This window comes from Dioscorea cayenensis, chromosome 16, assembly GCF_009730915.1.
Source record: "Dioscorea cayenensis subsp. rotundata cultivar TDr96_F1 chromosome 16, TDr96_F1_v2_PseudoChromosome.rev07_lg8_w22 25.fasta, whole genome shotgun sequence".
Taxonomy (NCBI): domain Eukaryota; kingdom Viridiplantae; phylum Streptophyta; class Magnoliopsida; order Dioscoreales; family Dioscoreaceae; genus Dioscorea; species Dioscorea cayenensis.
This window is the reverse complement of record NC_052486.1, coordinates 4,751,444-4,762,489: the sequence shown is the minus strand read 5'-3', so window position 1 is coordinate 4,762,489 and position 11,046 is coordinate 4,751,444. Positions and strand designations below refer to the sequence as shown.

The window sequence follows — 11,046 nt, the reverse complement described above, 5'->3', positions numbered from 1 at the left end:
ATTTTCAAATCCATAAATTTCAGGTTCATTTGTAAATCAAAATCCAAAGTCGATTTTCGATTCATCCAACCAAACACACCCTAAAGGTTTAAATAATAAAGAGAAATTAAGTGTTTTTTTTAGTGAGAGGAAGAATAATGTGGATGCTGACATCAATACCAACTTAGCATCAGCCTCATTCGGACTATTAATTTGATCTATATACTCGTAATAAATATCATTATTATATATATTTATATATTATACTTACTAATTCTACAATGTTTAATTTTTAATTTTTTATTATTCTTTTTTATATATGTATAGATGTGATTTTGTGTATTTTAATTTTGCTTTTGTAGTTTGTTTTCATTGGTTTGGAACAATAAAATGAATAAATAGATATATAATATGTTTTTATTTTAATCTTGTTTTTATTGTTTAACAATTTCTTTTTATTATTTATATATTATATCATTAGTTATTGTTTTATCAAATATATTTAATAATATTAGTGATTAATTATTTTTTTTATTAAGTGACTTTTTTGAAGTTTGTTTTAAACGATTCCGATTATTAAATGAAACCTATACTTTAAGCACGAATATCTATGCTAGTATATATATATATAATTTTTTAAATGGATAATAAATAATTTTGATTTAAAAAATAAATTTATAATATGAATAAATATTTATTTATTTATTATTGAAAAAAAAATTTTTACAAGGGTGTAAATCTGAATTTCACAAGTCCAAGCCATTTAGCGCTAATAAAAAAAAAGCTTTGGTCAACCTTAGTGAATTTCTCAGATAAAGCCCTCAATTTAATTTTTATTATTTTCAGGGTTGAAACATAAAACATATATAAACAAATGCCCCCCCAGTTCTTTCCCCTTTTTCCGCCATTCCTTCTCACAATCAATCCCGATCGATATCCAAAGAACACAAAACCGATTTCGTTCTCATCGTTCCCAAATCCCAAATCCAAAACCCTAACCCTAGCTATCTCCAACCCCAAGATTGCGCCCCAGGTTGTTTGGATTTGGGATCGGATCGTGGCTCCCAGATCTGGGAATGGACGGGCGGGATCCAACGGCGGCCGGTGGCGATGGGCCGGTGGAGGAGGACGGTGCTCTTTCCGTCACTGCGGCGCTGGCGAAGGAGGCTGCCGCGTTGTTTCAGAGTGGAAGGTATTCGGAGTGCGTTGAGGTTTTGAACCAGCTTTCGCAGTTGAAGGAGGACGATGCGAAGGTTACCCTCTGGGATCTTGATCTTTTTGTTTTCTCCTAGTGGTTTCCATTTTCGTTTCATTTGATCTGCTGTTTATGAATCCTTTTTGTTATTCAGTGTATCAATGAATTTTTTTTTTCACTATTGTTGAATTGATTGAAATGTGTAAATTATAAATTTAAGTAAAGTGAGTGCTTATGCCATCGCTGTAATTGGTTTACTTGTGGTGTTTGATTGGATGGAAAATAGTGGTGTTGATTTTTCATGAGTATATTCGGTAGGGCATGATTTCTGAGACATGGCTTGACTAGGGATTTGAACTTTGTCAATTCTTATTTTTAAGACTTTGGTGAATGATTGCTAGTTGACCTCCGAAGCATTGTTGTTTCCAAGCTTTAGTGCCTGCCGCTTTGGCATCTTTGTTTCCGCTTTCATCTTCTTTACCCTGAAATATACGGAAACCCATTTGTATATGTGAATATTCCAATATAAGCGTATGTATGAAAATACTTCGAAGCTAACATGCAACAAAGACAAATGGTTAGCTAGAGATACAGTAATTCAGCTGCATGAAAATATATCTAGTTGTATTTGAGTACCTTTCAATGCGCCCAATAATTCATGATGTCCTTCATTGACACCTTTTTTTTTCTTTTGTTATTTTCTTCCCACTTCCTCCATGCTCACCCAATATTCTGAAATCCATTTTTATGCCCATAATTTGTAATTATAGAATGGTGGAAGTTTTGTATCCAATGAGCCGTGATACCAATAATGAGAAAAGCATCAAGTTATGCCTCCAAAAAGAAACATAGCAATCTTAGTCCCTAATCTTAAACAAAAACCAGAGAAAAGCAACAAATCAAAATTTAAACTTAATCTCTATGATATAATTTTCACCACATTGGGGATGAAAACTTGTGCAACATTTGCAAGGTTAAGGTAGTTGGTCAATTAAACAGAATATGCAAAAAGGTATTGGAAACATTTAATTTGTCTAATTTAAAAGAAGCACGAGCTAAATGTCAAAATGGAGTTCCGACTTCCAAGAGGTATTTGAATTTTAAAAGGATTGATATGAAGGTCCAAGATGAACATATGTTTTGATACAATGAAAATCAAGAATTAGAGGATGTCTAGTGCATTGCAAGATACCAGAACACGCTGTAGATAAAGATTTATGTTGTTTGGTTACTTGATCCTTAGCTACTCATTTCTTTAGGCAACATGTTAGCAATGAAGCTGTTTTCATTTTTTGTCCTCATCAAGAGAGAATAAGAAATTCAAGTCTTTTGTAAATAATCGTTTTACTTTGAATCCCATTAAATTAGTGGAAGGATTTGATCATTATAGGCCATGTAGTATCTTTCCTATGCAACCTTGGAGAATGTTCTAAGTCTATTTATTTGTTCATTACTTCTCCTTTCAAGCATAATTTTATGATGGCTCGTGAATGCTTCGTTTAGGGTACTCAAATGATTTCTTCAAACATATACATTAATGTAATTTTTAACCCCAACCGCTGAAGAATTTCTTTTTTGTTTAGCTTTGTTTATTGAAGATAATTGTAGTTTATCTCTTTTCTTAAACCATATGCTTGGCTTTGATGGAGGGCAATGGGAAGATGAAATCATGCCTTAATATGTTTGAACTTTTGTGCCATGTGCAATGTCCATTAAGTTTTTGCTTTAGTATATCTACGGTCACTATCATTATTTTTCCTAGGGATGACAGTTTTTATGGGCTTGGTTGGCACCCAATTTATGTAAACCCTGATAGGATCTGCTTGAGGAGGGTTTGGAATTTAACCCTTAAATACCTCGAATCCTTGTACATAGTTCATAGGTATCTAGCACAGAACCCATGAAATGCGAAGCCTGAAACTAGAAAACCAAGTAATATATCTGCATATGTCCATATATACACATATGAAATTGGAATATTTGCTTAATGACTATTATTATTTGATTTTCTTGATTACTATTGTTATTTGTAAATCTATAATGCATAGTGTTTTTTACCAAAATTTAGACAACTTTATTTTCTTCTGATTTTCGTGTTATTTTTTGAAATCTCTTAAGCTCAATTTTCGTATACTCTAGGTAAGTAACAATATTTCTTTTTGTTCTGTTTGAGACAACACCTCAACTGAATTGGATCTTTCATTTTTTTTAATCTTCTACAGTTATATTAGTTTGTACAAAATATATACATTTTTTAACTTTTGAAGATCAATTTATTTACTAAGGTTTGATTATTTGGAATGAGTGTGTATTGAGTTGCTAAATTTGAATTATTGGTTTTTTTTATTTAAAACATTTAATGGGTTTGGAACAGCTTTTAGAATTTAGTTAGAGATTATAAATGGGTTTGGTAGTTTGGGATGGCTTTGGGTTTGAATATTTTTTAAAGGTTTAGATTTGGGAATTGTGTTTTTGCCCTGTACCTATGAGATTGCCATATTCTGTTTTATCCACAGTCCCTGTTTCTGATTGCATTGAAGTTTCGTATACAAACCTGTCCATAAGGTAGTGAAGGTAACTGTTGGTTTTTTCCAGTTTGTGCATGCACTGATGATGTTGACAATGCCCTCACTGAGGTAAATTGCAGTCAACTTCCTTTTATTCTGTTTTCCTGTAATCACCCTTTGTTCTTTCTTGGTTCAACTATTTGTTAGTATTTGTCTGGTTGTTAAGAAGCATGCTGTTACCTTTGGCGACTTATCTATTTTGTATCAGTATGCTTGTTATCCTCATTATAGTTTGTTCATATTTATAATGTTTTCCTTTGTTGGTCTATCTTAATGGTCCTTCTTTTCTCCTATGAGGGAAACTCTACTAACATGAATATGCACAAAAAGCACCTTAGGGAATTCGGTCAATGTTACAATCTTTTATGATACTGGTTCCCTTATGTGTGAGTTATTTTTACTTGTATTTCTGAAAGTGTGCCATGATATATATTTCTTCAAATTCTGTTACTTAAATTGTGGATCTAATCTTTCAGGTTGTTCATAACAAGGCTGTTGCTCAATATTTCTGCAATGGTTGTTCCAATCCAAGGAAATTGCTTGATGTGCTTGACAAGGTAAAGGTAAGATGAAAAGAAATTCAGGGATTCACCATTTAGTTTGTCAATCATTCACTTCTGAAATTTTAGATAATTTATTTCCTTTGGGTTACTTTTTAGACTTTTTTCCTTTTTATACTTATTATTTATAGTCCATTCTTAGTATATTATTTATACTCCCTTTTGCCTTTGAAGTGATCACTTAAAATCATGTACTATAAAAGATTTTGAAGATTTTCATTCTTACTGTTCCCTTCTTATTGATCCATTAGTTCAATTCATTCTAGCCAATTTTATTCAAGATCCATCCTTTTTTTTTCTTTCTTTTTTTTTTCTGGTTCATTAGTTTCTACTTTTTGGCTGCAAAAAATATATTAATTCTCTGTATGTTGTTTCTTAGTGACAATCATTAAATTGATTGATAATCTGTACTAACATCATTATTTTCTGATTTCATTTCGATGGAGTTCGTCATTTTTGTCTTGACTGTCCCTAAATATTCCTAAGCTAGAAAATTTTTTTCTCATCTTTGAATAGTTACCAAAGCTCACTGTGATCTATCTAATTCTTCAACCATTGTATGCTATTACAATTTTTAAATTTCCATTATAAAATACATCAGAAGTATGTTTAACAATTTTCTGTTACACCAGATTATCCTTATTCAATTGCCAATGTTACGGTAGGTTTTTGCTTTTTATCGTCACATTTTGTGAACCCATAGAAGAGTTATGGAAATAGCAATGTTAAAGAAGGCATAAGGCGTTTTGCTTTTGTGAGGTGAGGTGTAAGCCTCAAATTAAAAAAGATTTTGTAAAAATATATATGCTATCTTACATGTTAATCCCTTTTTCAGTGTCCATATGTCTTTGAATTTATAAATAATTTGAGATCCAATTTTTAAGGACTATAGAGGAACTTCTTGTTATCAACCATATCAAGATGTTTCAAATTTTACACAATGTTTAAAAAGGCGAATGGCATGCCTCGAGGCGGTCTGAGGCGTAAGCCTCAACAAAAACTGAAAATGTAAATAGTAATTGACAAAATAGTCATGAAATTAATAATAAAAAGATTAATTGTCTTTGGTTTTTCCATAGTTTTTAACTTAAACTTCATAGTTCATTCTAGTTTCTAAGAAATTGTTTTGTAATTGCCCCAAAATAGTAATCGAGTTTTTTTTATAATTTTTTTGGAAATATAGTTGGTAAAAAAAATTAAGGGCTATTTAAATGGGTCTCTTGTATATCCATTTATTTAAAAAAAAACCAAAGAATAATTGATTTCAAATTTTCAATTACCGATTCATTTTTAAATGATTAGTTACGATTCCATTTTTAAATGATTGGGTACACCATATTTTTAAATGATTAGTTAGATTTAGAATTTATTTTTAAATGATTAGTTGGTTACTTGGTAATTTACAGATCAATTAATAAGTATGTCAAATCTTTTGTGGTGAGTTTTTTTAATACATAATTATTTCATTTTGATGAAATTTTAAAATTAGTATTAAATAAATTAAGATTTCTTTCATTTATACAAAATAGAAACTTAGCAATTTATCAATATATATATTGGTATATTAACTATGTATACATCAGATAGGGAGAAAGAAATGGTGGTGGGTGAGGCGCACGCCTCTTGCGCCTCGAGGCAGAGCGTCTTGAGGCGTAGGATTTATGCATTTTATAGGAGGCGTAGGATTTATGCATTTTATAGGAGGAACGCCTCAAGGCGTGCCTCGAGGCGTACGCCTCAACAGCTTTTTTAAACTATGATTTTACATAGTTATGATTGTTTTGTTTCTTCCTCTTCTTTCTAGCCAAATTTTTTTCTACACTGCAAATTTTATTTTTTTAATCTGTTTTTGTATGAATATATTGAGCTATAATTTTTTTGAAATAATTCATGATTTCTTTTAATCGTTGAATTTCAGTGCTTGATTGGCCTTTCCGCAAATATTTGCAGTTCATGATGTTGGTACAGTTGTTTGTTCTTACTGCTTTGGATATTTTGGCAATATAGTTTTTTAGCCCACTTTGAAAGACCTTGTGTTTTACTTGATTTTGGATATTTTTTTCTATTTAGTGATTTGTGACATCTCTGACAGATCTTTTTCATGCTTAGATTGGTTTGATCTGATCTGCATCACCAATAAAGTAGGTTATGTTTAGACTCTTAAAATGATTGCCAAATCAATGACCAATTTGACTTGGACACTCTTGTGGAGAATAGAGTCTGATGTTTTCTCTGTGCTTTTGACCTTTGCATTACAAGGTGTGGTAGTACGTGTACATTCTAAACATGCAGTTCATTATTGGAAGTTGCATGTGTAATTATGCAATGCAACTCATTATTTTATACTGGTAATTATGCTATGCAATTTTTATACTGATTTTCTAATACTGCAGAGGCAAAGCGAAGACCTTGTCCGGTCCTCTAGGGAGGAGAGGGATGTTATTGGAAACAATGGAAGCAATCTGGGCTCAGGATCTACTGCAAGCTCGACTCCATTATATCAGCTTTCTGCTCCAAATTCTAGCCGCATTACCTATGCAGATGAATTTGATACTTCCATCGTGACTTTAAACACTGTATGTTGCCCACTCCCTTTGTTTTTTATTTTCATTTATCTGTTCATCCTTTGGGGATTTATGTATTCATCTTGGTTCATTTTTCAGGCAGTAATTCTGTATGCTCTGCATGACTACGATGGTGCATTATCAAGACTAGAGCCATTATATCAAAACATAAAATCTGTCGATGAAGTATTATAGATGACTTTCAAGAAAGTTACTGAACAAACTCAATTCTATTTCCTAATTCATATTATTTTTTCAACACAGGCAAATACTCTTCAGATATGCTTTCTTTTACTGGATATTGCATTAGCTTCCCAAGATGCGCTGAGAGCTGCAGTAAGTGAAAGATTCAAAACTGCAACTTTCTTTTTCTAAGCACATAAACTTTATTTTATTTATCTTTTGGGTCCATCATATAAATGAGTATGGAATAGTTTATGGATGTTTGGAAATCTTCAATTGCTTGTACTTGCTTCATGCTTGACCCTGGGTTTGTATAATTTTTTTTTCCTTTATTGTGCTTTTCTGATCCTTCCACTTGAACAAATCCAGTTCATTATTGTTAATCTGGCAACTGCTTCTTGGTTCTGGGTTTTTCCAATATCTTAAGTTATGAGTTTGTTTATGACATTTCAGTTTAGTCTATCACTCCTTTTTTCCATGGACCATGTGAATTTTCTCTGTATTAGACATATCAATTTTCAATCACATCTGTGCTGTGAACAAAATGGCATGGCTCTGAGTCCTCCTTTCCAACCTCCAGAATGCCAGTGACTGATCATCTCTGGATTATTTTCTCAAGTAGAAAGAGGAGTAATTCCATAATTCCACTACTTCTCTAACTTCCATGAACCTTTCACAATCAGCATGAATATAATTCTGATATTTTACCAAGTATTCATTGTTTCTGGCATGACATCTAGGTTTTCTTGCTGTAGATGAAAGCATGTCTCTTTTGTTAAGATATTTGCATTTGGCCAATGCTGCCACAAATTTAATTTGGTCTAGCCCAATCTCTTGATTTGTATGCCGTTTCGATTTCATTCTGTATTGTTGTGGTTACATTCTTGGGTATATTTTCTATGTTTCTCTCGATTTTCATTTGTTGGTGATCAAATAATATGACATGTTTCATTTAAATTTTACATGGAAACAACCCTTATCTGCTATTGCTCTGTTTTCTTTTAGCTGACGTGAGTGAGATGAGCATACTAGAGAGTACGCCATTTCTCATTTGGATGCTTGTCTTTATTTGTAGATGTCCATAGCAAAATAACCCACTAATTAACTTTGTGGTTCAATTCTGTTCCTTTGTAATCCTTTCCTCCTTACTGATGTGGCACAAAATTGTATGCTTTCTAGGATGTGATTCAATATTTGGAGAAGTTATTTGGTGTTGGCTGCCTCACAAACCAAATTGATGATGGAACTGGTGCTGATAATCAATATTCAAATGAAGTTGCTTCAGCAAACATTAATGTCAATGTGCAAGATGCCTCTAGATCAGATTCAAGTGACAGTCCAAGCATTCCTGAGAACTCCCTCGCACGAACTTTATTGGATGAATCATTGGAGTATGAAACATTTATCTCAGCAATGGATGGTGGTACTCCTAACTTGGGTAGGTCTGCTACAAAGGATGTCTCAAAATCATCAGTTGATCGGATTGCGCCTGCCATTGTGCAACTTTACAAGGTCAAATTTCTGCTACTTACCAGAAACCTGAAGGCAGTAAAGCGTGAACTCAAGCTTGTTAAGAATATTAAAGGCAGCGGAGGTTCACCACTGCTGTTGAAGTCCCACCTAGAATATGCTTGTGGCAACCATCAAAATGCTAGAGAACACTTGATGTCATTCATGGGTCAGAAAGAACAAAGAATTCGGGCTATACTGCATAACAACCTTGGATGCATATCTCACCAACTAGGAGAACATCACACGGCTATCTGGTATTTTTTGAAGGCATTACATAGCTGCTCAGCACTACGATCTGAGAAGCCTCCAAAACTTTCAACTTATTCACAGGATAAATCCCTTGTCATATTTTACAATTGTGGCTTGCAATATTTAGCCTGTGGAAAACCATTAGTTGCAGCTAGATGTTTCCGTAAAGCTGCTCCTTTTCACAGTCGACTTCTTTTATGGCTCCGGTTCGCTGAATGCTGTTTATTAGCTCAAGAAAAGGGTCTCCTTCAAAAAACCCCTTCCTCTAGCAGTGAAGAGATTAAAGTTCAAGTAATTGGTTCAGGCAAATGGAGGCATTTATTTGTGGAGAACATTAACTCGAGTAACAGGCATTTGGATGACACTGGAGAGGATATTCTGTTTGATCCTGATGATAAAAATAAAGACATTCTCTCACTTCCATTTGCTCGCCAGTGTTTGAACAAAGCCCTTGATTTATTAACCGAGCTGGAAGAAAAAAAATCAAAACACAATGCTTCACGCTCTGCATCAGAAGTGGAAGTAACAAGCCATAAGACAACAGGATCACATGGAGCCTCTAGAGGAGCAGCCTCTATGCTAACTGGTGCGAATGGTGATTCTAAAGAAACCAAGGTGAACCGTGGCACTATATTTCAGAGTTCTCTTTCTTCGTATCTAGATTTGTCCCAAAAAGAGAACCATATGATAAAGCAGGCAGTTCTAGCTGACCTAGCATACGTGGAGCTTAGCTTGGAAAATCCAAAGAAAGCACTTGCTGCTGCAATTCGACTTCAGCAATTGCCTGGCTGTTCCAGGATGTATAATTTTCTCAGCCGTGTATACGCAGCTGAAGCACATTGCCACCTGAACGAACCTAAAGAAGCAGCGAAGCAATTATCGGTATATCTCTTAGACACGACTGATGTCACTTTTCCATACAGTGATGAGGACAGAGAGAGATGGCAAGTTGATGAAGCTCAAGGTGGCAAAACCTTGAAGCCCGAAGAGGCTCGTGGCATTCTTTACCTCAACATTGCCACTATGTTTTCCATTGAGGGAAATTCCGAAATGGCTAGTCAGTTTGTAACTAAAGCATTGTCTCACGTACCGAATAACCCCCGAGCTATTCTTGCTGCGATTTACGTGGATCTCCTATGGGGTAAGACACAAGACGCCCTCGTCAAGTTGAAACAAAGCAGGCATGTGAGATTCTACTCAAGTACAGAGGCTAAACAATGAAATGAGCAGCTTAGGATGTTTTTGTGTTCTTTTTTTTATTTTTCCGGTTTTCCCAATTGATTTGTATCCTCCCGTGTGTTCGGTTAGATGAAAAGCTTTACCGGAGGGATAATTTCGATGCTAGTGTTTTTATGTACCATAGAAAAATGATTGTTGGTAGAAATAAGTATTTTTCCTACCATTACCAATAGGGTCGTTTTGTGGTGTATGACAGATTAATTTTGATCTGTTTGTGCCCAGCTTTTGATCTTACCATGTAATGCATGTCAATGATAGAGAAGAAGAAACAGCACCTTTTTTAGGATTTTGCTAAAATTTCATTCATTTAACAGTGATGTTAATGGGAAGGCTCTTTCTTTTCCAGGACAAACAAGTTCACAATGTCTTTCACTTTCTTTGTTAGTTAATAAATTACTGAAAAAGAAAAATACTTGTTTCTGAAATTGTATTTTACTTAAATTGTTGCTTGGTTAGGCAGTGGAGGTGAGAAAATAATTGAATTCCAGTTTGATGGTTTGTATTGCTTTTGAGAATTTCAATCTCTATTTATTAACTTAATTGTAAGTAACAAACAATGTGGGTGAAAATGATTGTTATATCATCAAATATCATGTGTAAATTATTTGTTGCATAAACAAGGAGAAAATTCATTTTAACCCAGATTAAAACAACAAAAGTAATATAGAATGAGAGTTTCCTTATTTCAGCCAGCAAAATTGCCTAAGAATTTAAAATATAATTATTAACATTTCCAAAAAAAAAATTATAACCATCTACTTTCTCTTCTTAATAATTCAAGTATTGTGGAAGGAGAAGTGTGGACAAAAACAAGAGTGAGACATTCATGATGGGTAGCTCATGTTCTTGGGAGCATTTGGCCAAAATATACAAAGAATTATAAAAATGCATAATATTTAAAATTATTCATAATTATAATATATTATACATTTGCATATTGAAATTATATGCCAATTATCGTTTAGTCTATTGGCATCTTTATAAATTTTAATTAAATT

General features: G+C 33.4%; 1 protein-coding gene across 2 annotated transcripts; it reads left to right on the top strand.

Moving 5' to 3' along the window:
* The first annotated feature begins 867 nt into the window (after window positions 1-867).
* Window positions 868-10,377, top strand: LOC120279004 (CCR4-NOT transcription complex subunit 10-like). 2 transcript variants are annotated; one of them, XM_039285827.1, is made up of 6 exons: window positions 868-1,232; window positions 4,218-4,298; window positions 6,695-6,877; window positions 6,965-7,051; window positions 7,130-7,201; window positions 8,228-10,377. In XM_039285827.1, exons 1-6 carry the CDS (start codon window positions 1,056-1,058, stop codon window positions 10,028-10,030), a joined length of 2,403 nt encoding a protein of 800 aa, XP_039141761.1. In that variant the 5' UTR covers window positions 868-1,055; the 3' UTR covers window positions 10,031-10,377. The 2 variants fall into 2 exon arrangements, with proteins under 2 accessions (XP_039141761.1, XP_039141760.1); XM_039285826.1 differs by having other exon boundaries at window positions 4,218-4,304.
* The last annotated feature ends 669 nt before the right edge of the window (window positions 10,378-11,046 follow it).

Bases quoted from the DNA above. Each gene is read 5' to 3' on its own strand.
- LOC120279004 (XM_039285826.1), top strand. From the start codon at position 1,056: ATGGACGGGCGGGATCCAACGGCGGCCGGTGGCGATGGGCCGGTGGAG. The intron at 4,305-6,694 runs GTAAGATGAAAA...CTAATACTGCAG, and splicing joins ATGTGCTTGACAAGGTAAAG to AGGCAAAGCGAAGACCTTGT. The intron at 7,052-7,129 runs GTATTATAGATG...TTTTCAACACAG, and splicing joins ACATAAAATCTGTCGATGAA to GCAAATACTCTTCAGATATG.